Raw genomic sequence first — 25,736 nt, forward strand, 5'->3', positions numbered from 1 at the left:
AGGATGTTTAGTTTTTTTTCTTTCTCTTGTCAAGTTTTACACTGCACAACAGCTGAAAATGTGCATCACAAATGGAAATGCTATGCTGTGCATTATTATACTGATAAAGATGCAGAAAATTCCAGTGAAAAGCTTGACTAATTTGCAAGGAGTTTAATTATTGTTTTGCGTATTCAAGTGACTAGTTTCCTCAACAAATCTTGTCTTATTAATACCATGTAATTAGACATGGTAGAGAATCAATATTAATGTATACCTGAGGCCTCAGGTTAAAGGAGCTAAAAATATTAGCAGTATCAGATGTTGATGGGTATCCAGAGGTCAGGTGAAATGTGAAACGCAGAGAAAATGTGGAAAAGGGTGTTCTAACGAGATTATTGGAATCTTAAGTGATTGAACTTGATGATTTGTTTGTAATGGAATGAAGTTTATTTGGCATTACTGGATAAATACTATTTGCATAAAATTATATATAGGTTCTTTGCTTCAGCTTTTCAGATTTTGCTCTTTGAAACTTCTTTCAGATGAAAAGCATTTATTGCCTATCTAAAGGTACCTGTAACCAGGTTAGAGATCGCAAAATGTCAGGAGTCTATATAAACAGTTCTGTGAAAAGGACAACTATTTGTCATTTTATTCTTTGAATCGAAGATAACCTTATCTTAAACCATAAGGATAGTCAACTTATTATTTTGGCAACTCTACAAGATTCCAAATCTTAAAGCATGCAATTTCATTTCTTGCGATATAAAAAAATTTAGTATTGCATTTCACCAGACTTTCAATTGCAAAGGTAGTTATTAAAGAATATGTATCGGAAACAATTATTAAATGTCTCCTTTATGGCATTCAATAAATTTTAGTTCTGTTCCAAAAGAAAGGAAAAATCAAGTTTATAAATTTTTTTTAAAAAATTTGAGTGCATTTGCTGTTTTAAAATGCATGTAATGGATTGAGGGAAGGTTTTTAGTTTTAATGTAGGTGTTGTTTTGAATTTCATCAAATTTTGTCTGCAAGGCAATCTCACGGCAGCCAACATTTTATGGCTAAGCAAATCGTGCAACCATTCAAGGGCCTTTTGAATTCATTACCTGAAATCATCTAGTAAATATGTAGACAAGTGATCTAAACTGATCAATCTATTCATGAACATTTCTTCCTTTCAATAAGTAATCAATGAGATTTTTATGGAAGAATTTGGCAAGGGTAAAAAGTAGCCGCCCGCTGTGGGATTTAAGGAGCCGTGAACACTTACATTATTGTCATTGTACAAGATTGATGACTTGGGAGACACCATCAGACCTAACAAGGCTTTATCTACCTTTTAAGACTACACACTGATTACAAGATACAATTCTTTGGGTGTGAATGTTTCAAGACTAGGGTAGAAATTTGAGCTGCTTTGGTTTACAGCTTAATAACACGGGAATAAAGATATTTGGATGGTGGGACACTCATTCAAGGATCACTTTTAGAGTCCCAAGAGTTAATAGGATATTGTAAATCCTAAGATAATGCACAATTACAGGATATTTTCATTAAGGAGTACTACTGCCAAGTCAGCTGATCAAGATCGAGACTTCTTCATAGAGTAGGATTACATTTTTTAAAGTTTGGAGTGTTTGGACGATATATTGACACCCCGATTGTAGACATTCAGAGATATTTATTGATGATTGCTGAAGACTTTATATACTATTGGTTTTTCTCAGTCATAGTTTGATCAAGGCTTTTCAATAGTTGATATTTACTGTGGGAGAATCTTGCTTACTTTTCTGTTATTTTGAAAATATCATGGAAAATCAGGAGTCTATAGTGATGTTGGAAAATAAAGGGCCGGTTAATGGAAAGAAAAAACGTTTTTCTACTATAATAGGTGCTATGAAAGGTAAGTTAATCGAAATCGGACATTCCTGTTTTGAAATAAGAAAAATCTTTCAAACATTTTACCCTTGAATGTTTATTTGTTTTTAGCTCACCTGAGCTGAAAGCTCAAGTGAGCTTTTCTGATCACATTTTGTCTGTAGTCCGTCTGTCTGTCTGTCTGTCTGTCCGTCTGTCCGTCTGTCCGTCCGTCTGTAAACTTTTCACATTTCCATCTTCTTCTCCAGAACCACTGGGCCAATTTCAACCAAACTTGCCACAAAGCATCATTGGGTAAAGAGGATTCAAATTTGTTCAAATTAAGGGCCACGCCCTTTTCCAAGGGGAGATAATAAAGAATTAGTGAAAAATTGATGATATCTTTTAAAAATCTTCTTCTCAAGAACCACTGGACAAGAAAACATAAAACTTATGTGGAATCATCTTCAGGTAGTGTAGATTTAATTTTGTTCAAATCATGACCCCCGAGATTAAGGCGGGCCCACAATGGACCATCAAAGTTTTACATAGGAATATATAGGAAAAAAATCTTTAAAAATCTTATTCTCAAAAACAGCAAAGCTATGATTAGTCATATTGATACGGAAGCATCATCAGGTGTTGTAGATTGAAATTTGTTCAAATCATGACCCCTGGGGATAGGGTGGGGCCACGTTGGGCATCAAAGTTTTACATAGGACATAAAGGGGGAAAACTTTTAAAATCTTCCTCTGCTGAACAGTAGCATTATTATGAGTTTTACTATATGTGGAACCATCCTCAGCCAGTGTAGATTTAAGTTTGTTCAATTTATGGCCCCAGGGTTAGGGTTGGGCCACAATAATGAATAATAATTAAATGAATTAAAGCTTTACATAGGAATAATTTTTAACTTTAGGCCACAAAAAATGCTTTAAAAAACAAGTAAATATGACATTGATTGATGTCTTCTTAATTAATGTATTTGAAAAAAAAAAAGAACGATAAATTAATCCGTAAGTTACAAATATATTAATATATATATGAAGAATATTATATTTGGATCGGGTTCGATATTTCGAATATGAAAACGAGGTTCTTTGTTACACGCCATATTGAAGAAAAACAAAGGAGTTAATTTGCCATATATATTGTCTACTTAAGTTGGGTTTAATAGAGTTGATTTCACAAGGTAATGTTATCCGATTATTGATGAAAGAAAAATGCACTGTCTGTTCTTTTAATTCTTTTACGAGATAATCATGGAGAGGAAGTAGATATTACCGAGCTCGGATTCAGACTACGCAAAAGTACGTAATGATCTGGGACGGAAAGAAAATCTGAAATCGATGGGAATAAAATTAAAATATTGCAGTTGAATAAAATATAGATATTTTTCTTTTTTATTTCATAAATTTTTCGATGTAGTTTTAGAAACAGTTTTTCAGCCAATTGAAATCCAGACAATAATATGCTGACGGAGAGTGGTGCAGATACACAGCGTGAGCGTGTAAAACGCGTTTACAGAGATAAATTTAAGAAAGTGTTTTCAGAGATAAAACAAAGACAGACATGCCATACATTGTTTTCTAGATAAATTTTCACATGAGAGAATGGGTTTACTACTGTGTTTTCTTCGAAAGCATCTGGAAGGGTGGATATTGTATTTAATTTGGAGTTAGACTATACTGTTTTTGCATACTCTGGGGTCAACAAAATATTATAGAAACAAGTGCCTCTAATAGTACCTAGTTGTAGTTAGTTAGGTTTATTTTTCAAAGTTCATCTGTGGAGATGTAGCTAAGTAATGTACAAATTATGCCTGGGAATACACATGAATGGCATGGCCTGTCAAGGAAACATGAAATGTATTTGTCTTGCTTGTCTATACTGAAGTAAAAGTGGAGACAAGGAATTTAAGATTTTTTTCAGTTTTGGAATGCAGCAGTTGTTGTACAGCAAACCTATCCCCTTAAAGAAGGAGAGGTTTATATGCTTTAATTTGCAAAACAGTAGTTTCAGAATATGATGCTTGTGCAGGGATTAATCTAGGTTTTTTGGGGAAACTACCCTTTCTGAAGAAACTGGGAAAATCAGCCGGGGGTCTGGGGGGCCCAATTGAATTTCAGCATTTTAATGACCATTTAGAGTGCATAAAATAGCAAAGTAAAACCATATTTCCCATTTTAGAAAAAAATTTACTTCAAATTTCCAGTTCTTATGAAGGGAAAAAAATCATTAGAGCTTTTTATTATTGTAAGGGAAATTTTTTACTCAACAAAAGGGGAAAAAGGGATATTCAGGGGAAAATTTCTCTTGGGGAAAAATACCTAACATCGGTAATAAATATGCCCTAGATTAATCCCTGTTGTGAAACTCTCAGTTTAATAAAGAAGATGAATAAACTTAAAAGTGTTTTGTGTGTTTTTTTTTTTAAAATTTGCATTTTAGATAATGTTTAAACACAATTGCATGCATGTTTAAAGAAAGTTTAAGCCTGCTGAAATCAGGCATCCAGTGTCCTTTACACACTCCAATATGGAGTACAGTGTGCACAAAACACTAGCACAATGCCCAAAAACGAGTAAAAATTTGGTTGAGCAGGGCTAGTAGAATGCAGGTCAGCAATAGACCGATTGGACTAGTATAATTTTCAATTGCATTTATCTATTACCTTCCCAGTATTTTAAATGATTGTCAAAAAAAAGATTTTTATGCCCCCGGATCGAAAGATCCCTGGAGTATATTGTTTTTGTCCTGTCTGTCTGTCTGTTGTCAACTTTAACCTTGCCCATGACTTTTGATTGGTTGGAGCTATGACTTTCACATTTCACATGTGTATTCATCATATTTGACCTTGACCTTGGAGTTTGACCCACTTTTGCAAAATTTTATGAAACTTTAACCTTGGCCATAACTTCTGAACAGTTGGTGCTTGGGGGTTTCAAACTTCACATGTGTATTCTTTGTGACAAGGTCTTCCTTTGGGTACAAACAACTTTGACCTTGACCTTGGAGTTTGACCTACTTTTGAAAAACTTTTACCTTGGCCATAACTTTTGAACAGTTGGTGCATGGGGTTTCAAACTTCACATGTGTATTCCTTGTGACAAGACCTTCCTCTGGGTATCAACCTCTTTGATTCTTTGACCTTGACCTAGGAGTTTGACCTACTTTTGAAAAACTTTAACCTTGGCCATAACTTCTGAATTGTTCGAGCTAGGGCTTTCATACTTCACATATATAATCCCTGTGACAAGACCTTCCTTTGGATACCAACCACTTTGACCTTGACCTTGACATTTTACTTTTTTAAAACTTTAACAGTCGCCATAACTTTTGAACTGTTGCAGCTAGGGCTTTCAAATTTCACAGGTATATTCCTTGAGACAAGACTTTTCTTTGGGTACCAACATTTTTTATGTTTTGGCCTGGATTTTGACTTGCATTTGAGAAACTTTAACCTTTGCCATAAGCTGCCATACGGGGGCATCAGTGTTTCGCAAACACTTCTTATTTTCCTTATTGAAATTTTTGACTTCTATCTTTGTGTCCTTATTTTTTTATTTACAATCTCCATATGGTGAACTATTATTACAGTGTGATAGATATTTTATATTAAAAGAGAATCTTCATGTACACAATTTAAAAAATAAGCAGTCAAATCTTTATATCCATATTGGCATTTTTTATTTGCTTCACTACATACATTTAATGATTCTGCAAATCCGGGGAAGGGGGAGGGGGTTCGACCCCCCAATCTGACAATCTTTCTCTTTTTTCCTTAAGTGGGGGACACAAAGAACTGCGAACGATAGTATTGTTCTCCCGCCTACCTCCAAGTCAATTTTCAAAAGTTAACACATATGAATGATTTTTCATATCTATATAGGTATTAATATGAATTAGCATAAAACATTACTTCTTTGGGAAAAAAAGAGAGATAACTCTATAATTTTGATGAAAGTTGTGTTTTTCACCATAGAAATCAACGGAAAACGGAAAATATTTTTAAAACATCCCCCCTGGTATTAAAATTATCAGTCAATTACCATTGAACCCTTCCTTGCATTCAACACAGATTTTATGGCCAAATTGCCATTAGTGTTGAATTAAATGGGTGTAAAATGTAGGTGGGAATCGAGAGTTAGCGTGCGTAGTTCTTCTCTGAATTAGCTTGTTAGAGATTTGATTAAGCATCGAATGAAGGTGGGTGACCCCTATTAAAGAGGCCTGAGCATAGTTGCATTGTTTACAATTTTAAATGTCTATTTTCATTCAAAAAATAACTTCAGTTTAATGATGAATATTTTAAGAATTAAATAACAACAACATTCTTAATCACTTGTGTTTGTAAACGGGAAAGGAGCTCTATGCTCTAGCAACATATATATCATGAGATTATTTAGAAAATATAAGATTCAAGTCTGTTTTCCAGCCCCTTTAATTTTTGGGTCTGAAAGGGTCATTTGTTAAACACTGCAATATAGAAAAATTATGGCTCTTTACTTGAGATATCAAGAATTTATACAGAGACTCTCTGTCAATGACAGATCTAGAAAAAGTAAGTTTTCATTTAAAAGAAAATTGCACTATGTTTTCATGTATTCATAGAGTTCTCTCTCTCTCTGTCTCTCTCTCTCTCCATTGCTATAAATGATGATGACCCTAGTGACATTTTTGGAACAACTTGGTACACTGTTTCTCCTTATGAATTGAGTAGATGACCCCTGTTAATTTTATGGTTAAAAGGTATAGGAAGAATTGTCAGCTTAGTCTCTTGAGAATCATTTGCTTCACAGACATCAGCTTTTGTTCACTGTTACCCCCTAAGAAGTAAATTATCTTTAATGATATTGAAGTCTGATAGAGATCAATCTTAGTAAAATGTTTGTCCCTCACTAGTCAATATTCTTGAAAGTTGTTTTGATATTTCCACATTTTTTGGGGGGGGGGGGGGGAGTTATATGTTACCCAAGCAATTTTTTTAATTTGCTTTGCTTTTCCAGAAATTTTAAATTTTCCTTGCGGATTTTTTTTTTTAAATTGTGAACCCACCAGTATTTTTTATAAACAATGTGATTTCTTCATCTTAAATAAAACATGATCAAAAAATTAATTGTTACCATTTAAAAGGAGTATTATAAATAATAATTTTCTTTCTTTAATCTCTGAAATGTTGTTTTGTAGATGCCACGTAGGAAGTACTGGAAGAAGAGTACGGCCAAGAAAGAGCTACAGACTGACGAGACTGAGGAGACTGGCCTCATGAAAAACAGTAAAACAATGTCTGACCTGGACTTGACTGAGGAGACTGGCCTCTTTAAAAACAGTAAAACAATGTCTGACATTAGAATGACTGAGGAGACTGGCCTCGTTAAAAACAGTAAAACTAATGTTGACCCTGAGGAGCCTGCCCTCAGGTTACAAAAAAACAGGAAAACCAAAGAAAGTTGTGAAACAAATTTGTGCAATGAACTTTGTGAGAAAGATTTGCTCAATGAACTCTGTGAAAATCTGCTCAATGAATCTGCTGAAATGATTTTGCAAAATAGTACTGTTGAAAAAAGTTTAGCAAGCAAAATTTCTACCTCTGAATCTTCACAGTATACAAGTGGCAATGTTGGAGATAAAACCTTTCAGAATGATTACAAAGGTAATGAGGTATGTACCAAAAAAATAGTATTTGGGTCATTCCATCAAGGGGACATTAGATTTTCAACGTTCTCGAGAGGTAGTCAATGTACTTGCAATGCTCTTACTATGCTGATTAAATGTTATGAAGGATGTTCATTTACTTCAGAATTCATGGATAGAACTTTGATATCAGGAGACCAAATTTATGGAAGGACTGTTAGAAGTTTGCAACAAAGAGGAAAGTTTCTCAACAAACTTTTAAACTTCGATGAATTACCAATAAATGTATCATTGGGAGAGAATCATCATGTTATTAAAATATTTGAAACCATTTGGGGATTGGTTGTCTCTGAGGAACAAAATGGGCAAGTTAAAACATTGCATTTGGCTTTAGAAGAGGCATTTCAAATTTCAAGATATTTATTGATAATGATGGGAGCCATTTGTTCTGCTATGTATAAAGGGTCAAACAATGAGTATTACTTCTTTGACTCGCATTCACATGATGGTGTTGGCATGTCTTCGTGTGATGGTAAATCTATATTAGTGCTTAACAGGAGTATTGATGACCTAGTGTCTTTTATGTACAATATGTATAACAGCATGCATATTGATCTTGAAATGCAGTTTGAAATTTTACCCATCTCAATCACTACTTTGTATCATAGCTTCCCAGAAAATGATCCATTGCAGAGAAAGTTTTACAGAATGGATGAAAAGCTAACAGCAGAGATAAATTTAAAATCCCAAATTGAAACCAGGAAAACATACATGAGAGAATACATGAAGAAAAAGAGACAGAATGAAGAATTCAAACATGTTGAAAGAAACAAAGATGTTAAGGCCAAACAAATTAAAAGACAAGATTGTGATACAAAAAAGAAAGAAAATGAAAGGGAAACAACTGCAAGAAAAATGAAAAGACAAAAAGTAGAAATAAAAGGGAAAGAAAATGAAAGGGAAACAACTGCAAGAAAGTTGAAAAGGCAAAATGTAGAAGTGAGAGGAAAAGAAAAAGAACTGGATAAAGCTGCGAGGAAGTTGAAAAGACAAAATTATCAAGTTCTTGAGAAAGAAAATGAAAGAGAAACAACTGCTAGAAAGTTGAAAAGGCAAAATGTAGAAGTAAGAGGAAAAGAAAGAGAATTTGATAAAGCTGCCAGGAAGTTGAAGAGACAAAATCATGAAGTTAAAGAGAAAGAAAATGAAAGAGAAACAACTGCAAGAAGGTTGAAAAGGCAAAATGTTGAAGTGAGAGGAAAAGAAAAAGAATTGGATAAAGCTGCAAGAAAGTTGAAAAGGCAAAATGTTGAAGAGAGAGAAAAAGAAAAAGAATTGGATAAAGCTGCAAGGAAGTTGAAAAGGCAAAATGTTGAAGTGAGAGGAAAAGAAAAAGAATTGGATAAAGCTGCAAGGAAGTTGAAAAGGCAAGATGTTGAAGTGAGAGGAAAAGAAAAAGAATTGGATAAAGCTGCAAGGAAGTTGAAAAGAAAGAATGTTGAAGTAAAAGAAAAAGAAAGAATAAAGGATAAGTCTGCAAGGAAGTTGAAAAGATTAAGTAATGAAGTAAAACAAAAAGAAAATAATATAAATAGAATTTCAAAACAAAAATATAGGGAAAACCCTTTTGTTCTTGAAAAGCAACGATTAAAAATACAAGCTAGAAGAAATGACTCTTCTTATAGACAATATGAAAGATTGAGCAATAGACAAAGGAAACAAGATAAAAGAATAAATGAAGAATATTGTAACAAAGAAAATGAAAGAAATAGACAAAGGCAGTTTGGAAACCACTTACAGGATTGCATCCAAAAATTTCATGAAAAGATTAAACATGGTCCAGTTTTTCTATGCTCATGTTGTCATCAAACATGGTTTAAAGAAAGCGTTTTAAAAGTGGAAAACACAAATTTGGATGACACAAGTAAAACCAGATATCTTACTGGTATTATTTCTGTTGGAAATGCAGAATGGATTTGCAATACTTGTTATTCATCAGTAAGAGAAAGAAAAATCCCCAAATTATCTGTTTTAAATGGAATGACATGGCCACCTAAGCCAAAAGAATTAGATTTGTATCCATTGGAAGAAAGATTGATATCACTTAGGATACCCTTCATGCAAATTAGAGAGTTGCCAAGAGGTGGACAATATTCTGTGAAAGGAAATATTGTGAATGTTCCAGTGGATATTCAACCTACTGTAAACAGCTTGCCTAGAAAGATGGATGAAAATATCACAGTTCCTGTGAAGTTAAAGAAAAGGTTGTCTTACCAAAAGTGTGATTATCATGAAAATGTACGACCAACAAAAGTATTGATGGCATTACATTGGCTTTTAAACAACAGTGACTACTATAAGAATGCAAACATCAATGTTGACGATAGTTGGTTTCAAGAAATCACATCTTCAGCAAATGAAATCGTTCAAGAATTCGTGCAAACACAGATGAGAAGAGATCAAGATAATGATAATCTTGAGACAGATGATGATGATGATGATAAATTCTGTGAAGTAGATGGAGTTGGTATGGATGGTAATTGTGATACTCTGTTAGATGACGTTTCTCGAGACATGAATCAGATATACACCTTTGCTCCAGGAGAGGGACAACGTCCCCTTAGTTTATATCAAGATCAGTCTGCAGAATATTTATCATTTCCAACAATATTTTGTGGAAAGGGAAGATTACAAGATGATGAAAGACAAGTTCGTGTTTCTTATGCAGATATAGCTAAGTGGGAATTGAGAAGTGTTGATAGACGTGCTGCCCAATCTGTTCCAAATTTGTTTTTCAAGTTGAAAAAAATACAAATGAAGCAAGTTACAGATAAATGCAATCTGGCACTTAGGAAATGCAAAACCAGAGGAAAATCCATGACAGCAAATGAAATGAAAAATCCCGAAAATGTGAATAATCTTGTTAGACACAATGAAGGTTTCTTTGTGTTCAGGCAGTTACGAAATTCACCTGCATATCTTGAGACTAGAAAAAAAGATGTATTTGCTATGATCAGACAATTAGGATTACCAACATGGTTTATGTCACTATCTGCAGCGGATACAAGATGGAATGATCTCATCAGAGCACTTGGAGTGTTAAATGATGGAAAGGAATACACTGATGAACAAATTGACAGCATGACATGGTTTGAAAAATCAAAATTAGTTCAAAAGGATCCTATTACATGCACTAGGTACTTTGATCACAGGTTCCGTTTGTTTATGAATTCAGTGTTGAGGAGTGACCACCATCCAATTGGTGTTGTAAAAGACTTCTTTTATAGAATTGAATTTCAGCAGAGAGGATCACCACATGTTCATATGATTGTTTGGATAGAAAATGCACCAAAATATCATGAAAATAATGAACAGGAGATAGTGAATTATGTAGATAATTACTTGAAATGTGAAAAGAATGAAGAGGATGATTTGACAGGCTTACAAGTACACAAACATTCACAAACATGTAAAAAGAGAGGTAAAGCTGTATGCAGATTTGGTTTTCCCCTTCCTCCTCTTGAAAAGACTTTGATTTTGGAGCCACTAGAGTGTGATGTTGACAAATACAAGAAAATGTATGATGATATTCAAAAACAGCTAAATGATATGAAAAATGGATGTGATTTGTCTTACAAGGAACTTCTGAGCACAGTATTAAAGATTTCTGAGGAAGATTACATTAAATGTATTAGAAGTTCACTGAGAGGTCCAAAGGTTTTTCTAAAGAGAAAGCCATGTGATATGAGGGTAAACTCATACAACAGTGTTGTTCTTGATGCTTGGAAAGCTAACATTGATATTCAGTTTATTTTGGACCCATATGCATGTGCAATGTATATTGTTTCTTATATAAGTAAATCTCAAAGAGGGATGAGTGATTTACTTAACAGAGCTGCAAAGGAAGCCAGAGAAGGAAATCTTGACATAAAAAGACAGGTACGCCACATTGGAAACCATTTTCTCAACAGTGTAGAAGTTGGAGCACAGGAAGCAGCATATTTAGTATTACAAATGCCAATGACCAAGGCATCAAGAGATGTTGTTTTTATCAACACAAGCCCATCAGATAATCGAGTAATTCTCATCAAAACAGATGCTGAATTGGAAAAGTTAACACCAAATTCTACAGATGTTGAATGTAGCAATGTAATTAAGCGATATGCAAAACGCCCAAAACAGCTTGAAAACTGGTGTTTAGCTGATTATGTCTCACAACTAGATGTTGTATTCCCTAAAGATAATGAAAAAGAGTTAACTGCACATGAAGTGAATGATGATGATGATGATGATGATGATGATCAGGACAAAATGCTAGATGACGGAGATAATTCAAATCTTGATTTTAGTGAAAGTGATGCACTTCTTACTCTGAGAAATGGCATAAAGATCAGACGACGAAAAGTACCTAGGGTAATTAGATATGTTCGGTTTAATATCAAAACTGATCCAGAAAATTACTATAGAGAAAAACTAATGTTGTTTATGCCTTGGAGAAATGAATCTGTTGACCTAATATCAGGAACTGACACATTTGAGAGGTCGTTTTCTCTGAAGAGGTCCTTTCTTACACACAAGGTCAAGGAGTATGAATTTAATGCTGAACAGCTTGATGCAGCTTTGCAAATGGCAACTGAGGATTTTTCAGAAGCTTTTGATGAATTGGCACCAAATGCTCAACAAAGAGAAGCAGAAGATGAAAGTGAGGGATCTCTTGAATCTGAAAACTTTTTTCAGTTTAATCCTGATAGACCAGTTGAACAGAGACAGTATGATATAGGGTCAGATATTGGCATTCCATCTACAAGACAAATAACTGAAGAAAGTTCTGTAAGATTACCAGACAGTGAATACTTGAAAGTGTTAGGAAGTCTAAATGTAAAGCAACGAGAATTTTTCAATCACGTCTTGCAGTGGGTCAAAACAAAGACAGAACCTATTTATTCATTTTTATCTGGGGGTGCTGGTGTTGGCAAATCTGTTTTGATAAGAGCACTTTATCAAGCTCTGCACAGATATCTATGTTCCATAGAAGGTGAAAATCCAGACGACATAAGAATACTTCTTTGTGCTTATACTGGCAAGGCAGCATACAACATTGGAGGGGCAACTATAGCATCTGCTTTCCATCAAAAAATTAATCAAAGTCAACAAAGCTTGCACTGTGATGAATTGAATACTTTTCGTACGAAGTACCAAAACCTAAAATTGATCATCATTGATGAGATATCGATGGTTGGCAATAGGTCATTAGCACTCATTGATAGTCGTTTGCAACTTCTTACAGGCATCAAGAAACCATTTGGTGGCATTAGCATCATAGCTGTTGGCGATTTCTTTCAACTTAAACCTGTGATGGACCGTTGGATCTTTCAGGATTTGAATCATGATGCTCAAGCTCTTGCAAACAATCTTTGGAAGGAGCATTTCTGTATTTTTGAGTTGGATGAAATAATGCGCCAGAAAGATGATCTTGAGTTTGCTCAACTTCTCAATCGTCTTCGCTACAATGCAATGACAGCAGAAGATATGAATGTAATACACAGATGCATGATAACGGAAACAAGTGACAATTATCCACACCATGCTCCTCATCTCTTTACACAGAATTCTAAAGTAGATGCATACAACAATCAGTTGATTGAAAAACTTGAAGGAGAAAAGATCACAGTGAATTCAGTGGATTCTGTTATTAAGGATTATTCAAAGGAACTTAAGGAAAAGCTGCTCAGATCTCTATATAAAGCTGATGATGTTAGCAAAACTGCCAATTTGATGCAAAAATGATATACGATATCTCAGTCAATGTCGATGTATCTGATGGTTTAACAAATGGGTCATCATGTAAGGTAAAATTAATTGAAAGGAGAATGGAAGGCATATCAAGGCCAAGCATTGTTTGGGTAAAATTTTTTGACTCCGCTATTGGAAAAACAACTAGTAAGAAATACAAACATTTGTTTCATGATGGAATTACGGGGGACTGGACACCAATTTTTGAAGTTCAGCGGTCTTTTGTATTGAATTACAATACTTTTCAGAGGATTCAATTCCCATTACAACCAGCTGCAGGGAAGACAGTTCATAAAGCCCAAGGTTGCACTGTAGATGAAATTGTAGTTGATTTGTCTCAGACTAAAGTAAGGAAAAATCCACATATTCACTATGTAGCACTAAGCCGGGTACGTTCAGTAGAACATCTTCACATCCTAAACTTCAATGAGCAGGCATTAGCTATGGATGAACAAGTGATAGAGGAAATGGAAAGAATGAAAAAAGATGTACCACTACAACTTTGTTATGTCCCATTATATCAGGTTGACTTGTGTTCTTTCAAAATTGCTTTCAACAATTGTAGATCCCTTCATAAACACTTTCCACAAATTCAAAATGAACCAAATATTGCCGCATCAGATGTAGTTGGATTCTCAGAGACAAGATTAACTAGTGCAGATGTAGCTGAAAATTATCAACTACAGGGATACACTGCAGTATTTAACCATGAGGCTACAGCTAATCTGGATAGACGTCCGCATCATGGAACAGCTGTATATGTGAAAAATGTTTACAAAACAACCTGCATCTCAAAACTGAACAGTGGTTCTATGGAGTTCATCATGGTAAATGTACAGTTAAACCAAAGTAGAGATGCCCAAGTTGTAGTTATTTACAAATATCCATCTTGCTCTTTTGGGGATTTTAAACAACATGTGGAAATGCATATAAAACCCTTGATTGATGACCAGAAAGACTTGGTATTCTTAGGAGATTTTAATTTTGATTTGTTTACTGGGCATAAAGAATTTCTAACATTTATGGAAAAAGGTTTCAACTGTAAACAAATTGTGAGTAAGAGTACTCATGACTCTGGTTCTCAACTTGACTTGATTTTTACTAACATATCCCCATGTGAAACAGATGTGATTGAAGCATACTGGTCAGATCATAAAATGGTGTACTGTGCATTTGATAAGACTATGCGTTAAATACAATGGGGCACCAAAGTAAAACATTTCAGAGGGAGATGCTTAAGAATGCCCCCTCCCTCATCCCTTTGTTCCAGTGTTTTATTATGCCCCTCAAACAAAGTTTGAGGGGTATACTGGAATCAACATGTCCATCTGTCTGTGGCTTTGTCAATATCTGAAACTTTTTAAAAAAAATTTATGATAATGTCATGACAATTAAGAAAGGTAATTTGAGAAAAGATCAAGGTCACAGAGTTCAAATGTGTATAATTCTGACAGACAAAATTTTGGTTTTGGATTAAACAAGGTCAAACTTTGGCAAATGTTGCTCAGAGGAGAAGAGGAGGTCTGTCATAATCTCATGCTATGATTGTATATATAAGGTCATTTTTCAATATGAAGGTAGAAACTATCATGACCCTCAGCAAATTGCAGTCATCTCAACAAGATTAAGGACATGGGATTTGCAGTATGATTTATGCAAGATTTCAGAGAAGCATGTCTCCACCTTACCTTGACGGGGGTATCAGTCCTATTTAGGCATCCAGTGTTAGTTGTAAGGCACCTTATAAAATATATATTATATTTTTTTATTATAACATAAAGCTTTGAAAATGTGAATTTTTTACTTAATCTTTGTTTGCATTATTATACAGTTGTTTTTGAGACATTTAAATTTTTAACCCGAGTGTCTTTTGCATATTTGTTTCTTATTGTGTTGATGTACATGTATATATGTTCACTTGGATAGGATTTCCTTTGTAAAAATTATTTTTTTTTTTAGCTGCTTTTACAACAAGTTGTACTGAATTCTTAATGTAATCAAAGTAAGGTCATATTCATACAATACATGTAATTACATTTTCACCAATTACCAGTACATCTACTGTTGAAGTCTCAGCTTATTTTTAAGATATGTAAAATTTTGAACAACTCTTCATGTATATATAAATATATATATAACAAGGTATACTTTCGAATATAATGTTTGTAAATTTGTTGAGATTTTTCTTTATACTTCCATTATTGTTACATGTAATCCTGTATATTCATTTTGTAGTTCATTTTATAGGATATATCTTATCTATTCTGAATACATGTATATGTATTACAATTTATAGGGTTAGTGTCTTAAATTACAAAAAGTATTGATGTTTCAGAAGTCATGCTCCATCTGTCCCTTGTGACATTTGGATTATATTTTATACTGAAAACTGAATTTTTCTGTTGGGAGCTTTTCATTTTAATACCTTGTGATCTTTCTGCAATTGAAGGATATTCTTTCATAGACTACAGTGATTGTGATTCTTAGACCATGCTATTAGCTGTGAATCTGACTCTTTTGAAGCTACTGTATGTGATTTTGACACTCCAAGCAGTAATTGCCAGATATAATATACATATATTACTGAAATGAATATGTGGCACCTTATAGAATCTGGAAACCACCGAGTTGGATCTCTTCATTGACAGACTTGTAACTTTTGCTCAAATATTTTGAACATTTAATTGCATGGATATATGTGCCAGTCAATCTTCTAACTTGTTTGCTAGAAACGAATGATAAAACTAATACAAAATAGTAATTATAGTTAGATTTCGTCTTATTTGTATTGTGAACTTCTTTTAAAAATATGCCTCTTGAAAATAACCTTTGTGAATAACAATTTTAATGCTTACAGTTTAATAATTACATTATACAGTAGGTTTTTCATTGTGAAACCTCAGATATGATTCAAATGAATTCCACCTACCATGGATCATGTAGATTTTTGTGATTATCAAGTAATTAATGATGACTTTCTTTAAATCAACTTTGTGTACAAAATGTATAATTTACAAGTAAGTATGGAAAGAGGAGGTCAATGGCCAGCCCGTAAAGGGAGGTAAACCTACCTCTTTCTGAAAAATATTGGAAAAAATGCTCTCAAAAATGATAGCACATGATTTTACTACAATTAGATTTAAAAACTGAAGAAGAAAAAAAAGCTACCTTATTTTTTCAATAAGATTATTTGAGTCTGAGGTTCTGGTATTGCAATTATCTATCCAAAATAAACATCATTATTGTCATTTAATATTACACAATTTAAGGCAAATTTTTATGTATATAGTAAAACCTGAAATTAAGCTTCTTTCTTTCTCTAATTCTCATTCAGTTCCACATAATCTTTCCCTTCTTTCGTTTTCGTAGGGAAAGGTTATCTATATTGAGTGATTATATTTCGTAAGACACACATGCATATTATGACTGAATTTTCATGTGAGCATACTCAAATTTTTCCATGCTGTTTACTTTTCATTTTTTATTTATTGTCATTTGCAATTTTTAAATTCATATTTAATTACAGTGATTACTATAAATACATGTTTTTGACCTATTACTTCAGATGTATATACATGAAAGTACATGTAGTTTAACAACAAATGAGTAATATATTTCAAATTATATTTACTAGTCTCAAATGTGTCAACATAATTTGATTTGTACCAGCTTGTCTAACATTTTATCTCCTATTTTTCCTAAAAAGTTGCATAGTGTTACATTCAGATTATCCTTAAGACTTGCATAAATTTCTTGTAAATGAATAAAGTTTTTGAACACAATCATAATTATGTGTTTTCCTTATTGACTGAAGGGAGTTAAATAACTGATCGAACTTCTTCAAGCAAAATATGTCTTGAAGAGTCTTAAGGTCATGAAAGAAATTATTGAATATGCATGTCCAAAGCCTTAAAACTTCTACATGTATGTATAAAGTACACATTTCATCACTAAAAATTATTATTATTGTGTGGATTTAATTTACTTGTGTCAGAACACATTTGGTCTAAATTTCGATGAAGCCAGGATATTAGGTCATATTTCATTTTAGCTGGGCCAAGATGACTCAGGTGAGCGATGTGGCCCATGGGCCTCTTGTTTGTTTGTTTTTTTGTTTTTTTGTTGTTTTTTTTTTTAAATTATTTTAATTGATTGATTGATTGATTTATTAACATTTTTATTATTTTTTTGTTTTGTTTTTTGTTTTCGGCTATTTTGTCAAGATTTGGATTCCAAATGAAACACTTTATAGTTTATAGTGCAGCCTCTCCCCCAACTACCTCACCACTGGTATAGCCAGGATATAATATAGGTTCTTGTTTTTCAAGAAATATGATTAAGTTTCACTAGAATTCGAGAACCCAGGTTTAATACAGAAATATTAGATAAATATGAATTTATAAATCAGTAAATGAAAAAAAATATGATAATAAAAAATGAATAATTTGGGTTTAGATGATGAAAGTATGAATGATGAAATTGATTGTTCTAAATATTCTCAGGTTTTTTATTGTTATATAAGTTTGTAAAACTGTAATGTGTATTTAACATGTTTAATAGCATCTGTTTAGAAATGGTCTTTGCATTCCTTTCCAAGTGATAGAGCCTTTAATACCACCAATGTGCATTCACTTGTAAATTCCCTCCTGAGTGAATTGAATTGATTATCTACATGTAGAGATTTAATAAGTATTTAATGGTGTCTGTTTAGAAATGGTCTTTGAACTTCTCTCCAATGGATGGAGCATTATCTTATACTTAATATCAGCAGTGTGCATTCACTTGTAAATTCTCTACCCAGTGAAAGGAATTGATTATCCTATAAAATAACTTATGAAAGGACCTGAAAGTTTCATGACTCTAAATGAGTTTGTTAGCCCAGTTATTGATTTGTTTGGAACACTTTATATGTAGGAGTTTATATTATACTCATGTCATTAACTTTCTATTTAGCTATGTCAGATAGTATCTATGTGTGACCTGGGCTAATTGTTTGGTCTCTGTATGATTAAGATCAGAGTAACTTTATATATATGATACTTAAAATCCAAACAAAACTGGGAATTTTAACAGTCTTAACATTTTAAGACATTTTAAAAGCAAACAGTGAAATTAAGAAAGGTCTGTGAATACACCCAGTAAATGTTGAATAGAATTGAAACTTCATTACATTAACTGCATTTAATGTTTACTATTTCACATCTTTTAAAGACACCCCCCTTCCCCCAAGATTCATAATGATTATTTATTCAGCCAAAACATAAGAAGGTGGACTTTAGATTTGGTTTAAGCATATTTGTTTTCCATTGCAGAACTTCACAAGCAACACAGAGACAGACTCGAAGAAATAACACACAGATTTGAAAACATTAAAATGGGACTCTCTGTAAGTTCAATTATGTTTAAAAATTTAAATGCTAATAAAAAATGAAAATGTTGAAAAGCGCATACCATAATTTTAGGTTACCTGATATGAAAGCTTATTGGTTCTGATCAGCTTGTCATTTGTCAAGCTTCTGATATGCTGTTGTTGTTGACTTTAACATTTCTGATTTCTTCACAAGAATTCTGGACCAATTTTGACCAAACTTGCCATAAATCTTGTTTTCAAGAAATCCAGGGATGAATAGTTGAATACATATGTGGTCATGCACACTTCTGTTTAAAAGGCAATGAGTATGTGCAATATTACTAACACAAACATTTGCAAGAATTCTATTAATATGTATATTTGCAGGAATAAATTGATACAAATCTATTCTTGTAATGGGATGTGACTCATTACTTATTTGTGTGAGGTGCAAATACACAAAGATAACAGGTACTTGATGTTTTAGACATTTTCTGTATAGGTAAAAATTCCCATTCTATAATAATACTATAGTATGGGATTTTTTTTTAATTACATGTACAGTATAAAGAAAATGTTTAAAACTTCGAGTACCTGTGATAAAAATAAACAGAACTTTATTATAAGATATTTACACAAAAATATATATTTCAGTAAGTTACTTAACATCACATTTTATATATTTGTGTTTTTTTTTTTAACTTTTAAAAATTGACCTTAACAAAAATCCACAATGCATTATTACCGGTACATAATTTATCTTACAGGAAAAAGTGGAGACCCTTCGTGGTGAATGTGATGATTTAAGAACTCGAGCTCGGGCCAGTGAGGAGGCCCTCTTACGGGACTCAGATGTCAAAGTTCAGGTATTTTACTTATTATTTAAGGCCTCAGGTCAAAGCTAATGAAGAACACTTTGTTTAAAAGGGAAAAAAAATTGAGTTGAGTTTTTCTTTTCAAAGTTATCTAAGGTTTAATTATCATCCCTCTGTTCAATCAGATAAAATTAATGACAATGATTTTCTATTAAAAATCTTATCTATAACTGAAATGCAAACAATATCAGCATATCTTAAAGGGCTATATTTGACAGAAATCACCTTTTAACTTGAATTTTTTCATAGGAATATTAATCAATAATCCCAGTAAGAGTTACTTCTCTTATCAGAGTACCTTCATATGGTAATGAAAAATGTGTGACATTAATTTTATTAAAACAATTTATATAAGAGGGATCCTGAGTCTAAAATCATTACATTATATTTTACAGATGGCATTATCTCCCTACAAAAACTTGCCACAAGAAATTGAAAGTCTGAAACTTGTCATTGAAATCAGGAACGAGGAGATACAGAAACTGAAGAACAGAAATATTGAACTTGAAAAACAGGTTTGTTCCTTAATACTGATTCTGATTTGTATATTGATAGAATGTTTTTAGTGAATATCTGATTATCTGGTCATAACAAATAAAGTCAGGACAAAAATGAATTAAGAATATATTCAAGTGATGTTTGACAATCTGTGTTTACCTGTTTATTGGCCTTGATTTTTATCTTAGGCATTGGAATACATGTAATAGAATGTGATTTCTATGAGAAAAAAAATTGGATGCCTTACATGTTTATATACGTTTTTGTCATTTTTTACTCAAAATCTTCAAAATGCATGTATGTATTTGATAGGCGGAAGAACTCCGGAATGCAAAAGAGAAGATTATTGCCCAGCAGCAGAAAATAGAAAACTTAGAGGCAATAATAAGCATGAAGACTGATCATGAAAAGTAAGATAACTAATGATCAAATTTTTTTTGGTGCTTTTCATTTAGAAGGAATTTTTCTTTTATTTCATCAGAGGATTGTTCTGAAAGTTACTAAGATGATTTAGATTATATAATACATTTATGGTGTTCAATCAGAAGTCAACTATTTAATCATCTAATGAACTATATGAATTCTGTCATAAATTGAAATTTGAGCAATAAGTAAATGTGCCCATGTCAACTGTTTATTGACTCTTATTGGCAGATTTAATTCCTCATATTCTGCTTTCAGAATGCAGTAGATTATGACCACTTATATTTTTTCCAGGCAACTTCATGACAAATGTCAACTGCTGATGAGGAAATGTGACAAGGAATCAAAGGCCAATAAGAGATTGTCTATGGATTTCGAAGAGCTGATCTATAAGGTGAATTTATCAGATCCTGGGTCCCTGGAGAATCTGTCCAAAATTGGAGGATCCCCCTCTCACAGTGCAAACAGTTCTCCTGCTGTGAGGCGAAAGAACAGATCACCAGCCTTTGGCGATGTAGACAAGTCCCCAGCAAGTCAGGTTTACAGAAGATCTCTTTCTTCAGTAGAAAACTCTGCTGAAAAGAAAATGAAAAGACGTTCAGCTAATTTCCTGTATGAGAAGGATGGTACTTCTCCAACAGGAAGCCCCCGACACAGGGTTAAGACTTACTCAGACTCTTGTTCCCCAACAAGAGGACTGCATACTCACTCAGAAAGTGATAGAATGGTGCATTCTTGTGAGGGGGTGCCTACAGACAAGCCTAGAGACAATGCAGCTCGCCTCATCCAGTCTTGTAATGATGCAGAGGTATTTGAGGCACCCCAGGGCCTCCCTGCACCAGTGACTCCTGACGATATAAAAGGGGGCATGGAGGAGGTCAACCAAAGCAGCAAAAGCACTAGTGCAGCAAAGACTGAACTTGTGTCAATGAATAATGGTCAGTCTCCTGACAATCTAGGACAAGGAGGAGTGGATCTTGAAGAATTTGAAGGTGAGAGTCTACACATTGACACAAAGGAGGACACATCTGACCTGTCTCACTCTACTGAATCCTACTGCCCCTCTGAAGTGACCTCCGGGACTGGAAGTTTGATTTGGGACTATGAGAAAATGGACTCCATTAAGTCCATGGACTCGAGTCAAACAAGCCAGACTAGTGATTCCATGCTGGACAGTTCCACATTAACAGATACCAAAGTGGACAATAATACTCTCACCAACATCAAAGACTTGACCACTGAGGAAAGTGACACAAGTTCTGGCTTTGTGGAAACTGGAGAAATTCTAGTCACTACCACAAGTCCTTCAGACTCAAGAAAGGAGTCTACTGTCTAAATTTTGTGAATGAAAATTTTTGTTTGGCATTAAAAGATTTCATTTTTTTTTTCTTTTGGGAAAAAAAACCTGTTCTTTCATTAGATTGTGGTAATTAAGTTTTGATTAAAGCTATTGTAAGCAAGTTTCTAGTCAGAATTGCCACTACATCCCATCTACTTAATCTCAGCCTATGAAATTATTTATTATCTACCTCGTGTATGCAAGGTAAAATTTCTGCCGAAGTCTTTGACACTGTATTCAAAATGGTACTTAATATTGTGATTTGAAAAAAGGATCGCTGGATTTCAATGTACATATTTATTGATTTAAAATGTTATTTTGATGTAATTTGTTCTGTGATACATATATAGTTCTAGATATTTAGGATAGAATGGGCTTTATCTCATCACTGTGATTTTTGTTTTGCATATCTTGTAAACTTTATAAAATTGATTTAGATTAAAGGGAGATCACTGACATAAAAGGAATAGTCTTCGCAAAATTTTATTGACATGCTGAATAATACTTACAGCTGTAATTGGTTAAAAACTATTGGCAGGAATTATCTGCTTTAGAGAGATGTCGAATTAATGAAATCCATACAATTTTGATCTCAATGAACAACATTTATGTTATATATCGGTTGTTTTTCACATTATTCTGTAAGATACATTGTGAACTTTGTACAGAACATCCTGTCATTCATGCAGTTAAATGTTGGTTCGTATTTATTCATTTTATGATATGAAGAGGAACCCTCAGGATTTAGACATCTCATATGAAGAATATTTTATCATCAATTTTAGAGATTTTGTCATTTACCAGTATATATATAGGATCATTTTGTCATCATATAAGCTGTAAATAGTTTCTTAATTGTTGTAACTGTGCTATTTCACTTCATCCTTTTTGCACTGCTTAGTTCTACTGCCATACATTCATGCCATATTGTGTGTTAATCGATTATCCTGTATGTTTGTTTGAGTTGTATTTTGTCATTGATATCAACATTTACTAGAATTTCTAAAAGCAATAGATGTACTGTTCCTCAGCAAGACATTAATATTTTCTATCATGAATATTACTTTAGATTTATATGGGATTTTAAAGTCATGATAGCATGATTTGGCCATGAAGGGTCACTTTCATTCAAACTAAAAGAATGGAAAATGAATGCCACCTTTATAAAGACATCTATCAAGAACTAATACATTTATACTACAGTAATCTTCAGGATTTTTACATAAAACATTTGACACAATAAACAGTGCTAAGAACTTTATTTGAAAAGAATTTATTTTTCTTTCGAAAGAAAATTGGATGCTTATTACATTGTGTCAAATGTATTCTCTCGTAGGAAAGATATAAATGTACCATCAATTCTTTTTTTTAAAAATTGGAAACTTACCAGAGGCTGAGTTCAGAATGAACCATATTGATATTTATGTATGTACAAATTTGAATCATTCCATGTAAGTATTTATTAATGTTGTAAAAGCAAGTAAATATGTGTTCAGATGACTGAAATGCCATCAGACTTTAATATTGATAAAAAGTGCTTTTTACAATGACTTGTTTGTTATTTTATAAACCAGGGGTTCAAATACAGAAAAGCAGGATTTTATTTTCAGGAGAAATAGATGGTATCAAATGGAGAATGACATAAATTTATACATGTATATAGTTGGATGTTAAAAGTGAATTATCCTAGAAAGCATTCAAATATCCTATCAAAAATATGGGGAGCTACTTAACGGCCTTTGTTACTTCCGTATTCATTTTTAGATTACTGAACTTTGGTCTTTTTCACTGACATATGTAGTACTACATGTTCATTTTATTGAGCATATCGGAATTTATTTTTCATGGTATTGAAAAAGATATTCTATTTCTATTACACTGGAATGAAAATAAATCTCTAACAAAACTTTAGATGGTTAAAATACGTTCAAAATTATTTGCTTTTATGCTCTGAATTTGAAATGGATCTGTCATTATTCTGTACTGGATTGACTGGAGTGAGCCAAAGAGACTTTCTAAGTAGATTTTATATAAGAACTCCTCGCTCATGGACAAAGTAGTTTTTGGAAGATGGGTTTCTTTATTGGCCCAACTGACTTTAGACCAGAAGACATGGTATACATGTGAAAGTGTCTATTCTGTCTGCGTGGTTTGTGTCGACTTTTTTTCATTTGAGTCACTCAGCGTACAGTACTCCTGCTCTCTTGACTCAGTGTGCTGAGAGGTGTGGCTAAAGTTTATGTAATCTTAAAACTTCTTTTTTTTTATTCTTCCGGACAATTCAATTCAATTAGTTTAGTTTATTTACCAATTAAGGGCCCTCATGGGGCAAAAAGAAAGTACATTGTAAATTAACATTTATATATAGTCATATACATGTAATACAATATACATACACACAAGAGAGAAAGAGTTGCATGATTGATAGGAGAAAGACATAAAAAGAAGGAATAAACCAGATAGTTTTTATACATATACATGTACATAAATTCTGCACAAATAATATCATACATCATATATATGCAAATTTACATATTTATATCATACACATATTAAAGTACATATTTTTTTTGCATAATTTATCATAAAACAGTTCACATGCCTCAGACTTGACTTATGGTAATGCTTTTTGTAAAAATCTTCCAAGAGAATTCAATATATCTAATTCCTCACAATTTAGAATCGAGAATTTTTTTTTTTTTTAATCAGGCAATTTTGTAAAATGTTTTACTTTGGATGAGATTAAGTTAAATAGGTCTTCTCTTTCCTTTGTGAATTTGCTACAGTGAATAAGGAAATTTTCTTCATCTTCAATTTGATTAAGCATACAATTTTTACATATTCTTTCTGTTCTAGGTGTGTTATTATATCTGCCTAATTCTATAAAGAGTCTGTGTGCTGATACACGTAATCTACAAATTGGCTTTCTGTATTCAGGTTTTAATAAAATTAGATATTTTTCTAGTCTAAAATTGTTCTTCAAAAACAAATAAGTGACAAGTTTACCCTCTTTTAGTGTTTCATTTAAGTACTGCCAATCCATAGAGTATTTCTTTTTTTTTTATCTGGGATTGTTTTAATGAAGTTACAAATTTAGTCTTAGTATATGACATAATGTTGGAATATCAAGAATTCTTAGTAATTTTTCTATTGAGGAATACCAAGTTGTTCTTTTGGTGAGAGGAAGTTCCTTACTACATATGAATGCATCTTTTAATAAAGGAAAATCTGATGTTAAAGTTTCTTGTCTGTAGCAGTATTTAAGTAATCTATTGACAATATCATAATGTAAATGATATCTACCCAGTTCTGAAAGAGCATGGTTCATACTTTTGCTATTTAAACCTAATATAGTTTTACAGAATTTGATGTGTAAATTTTCACCTATAAAGTTTTTGTAGCATAGTTGCATCAATACATCATCAGATTGCTTTATTTTTGAATTATTAACATTAAATATTCCCCATATTTCTGAGCCATAAAGTAATATAGGTTTAATAATGTGATCAAAGACATTTAGACTGGTGTGTGGCAACGCACTTTGAAAAAATTACGCACTGTGAAAAAAATTTCAAAGTGCGTTAAAATTGGGACAAAATCAACACACTTTGAAAAAATTTTTCAAAGTGCATTAAATTTAGGACAAAATCAATGCACTTTGAAAAATTTTTTCAAAGTGCGTTAAGAGTGTACATCAACATTTTTTTACCATGGAGACACTTAACGCACTTTGAAAAAATACGTATAAAACAAAAAAATTCTGGACTTAGATTTTAATAATAGACAGTATTAATTTGTTGTATTTCTTCCGAAAAACTTATGAATTGATCTACCCTCATCGAGAACGAGGAGAAGACAGGTAGAAAATCCCTCAGCCCAACTCTCTATCTTTCATACACAAATATATGTATTTACATAACTGGTATGATATTGATATTATTTCTCTCAATAAATTTGAGTTAATGTAAAATAGATGAAA

General features: G+C 32.7%; 1 protein-coding gene across 2 annotated transcripts in view; it reads left to right on the forward strand.

The window, feature by feature from the left end:
• Positions 1 to 23,304, forward strand: part of LOC133192130 (CAP-Gly domain-containing linker protein 1-like) — a 50,221-nt gene extending 26,917 nt beyond the window's left edge. For both annotated transcript variants that reach the window (XM_061328008.1, XM_061328009.1), the window contains 5 exons: positions 18,585 to 18,658; positions 19,390 to 19,488; positions 19,893 to 20,012; positions 20,308 to 20,405; positions 20,713 to 23,304. In XM_061328008.1, the coding sequence (XP_061183992.1) occupies positions 18,585 to 18,658; positions 19,390 to 19,488; positions 19,893 to 20,012; positions 20,308 to 20,405; positions 20,713 to 21,754 (1,433 nt within the window). In that variant the 3' untranslated portion in view covers positions 21,755 to 23,304. The remainder of the gene's footprint in view (positions 1 to 18,584; positions 18,659 to 19,389; positions 19,489 to 19,892; positions 20,013 to 20,307; positions 20,406 to 20,712) is intronic.
• Positions 23,305 to 25,736: the final 2,432 nt, after the last annotated feature.

Source organism: Saccostrea echinata, unplaced genomic scaffold, assembly GCF_033153115.1.
Source record: "Saccostrea echinata isolate AGI-Se365-2 ecotype Australia unplaced genomic scaffold, CSIRO_AGI_Sech_v1 ptg000025l, whole genome shotgun sequence".
Taxonomy (NCBI): Eukaryota; Metazoa; Mollusca; class Bivalvia; order Ostreida; family Ostreidae; genus Saccostrea; species Saccostrea echinata.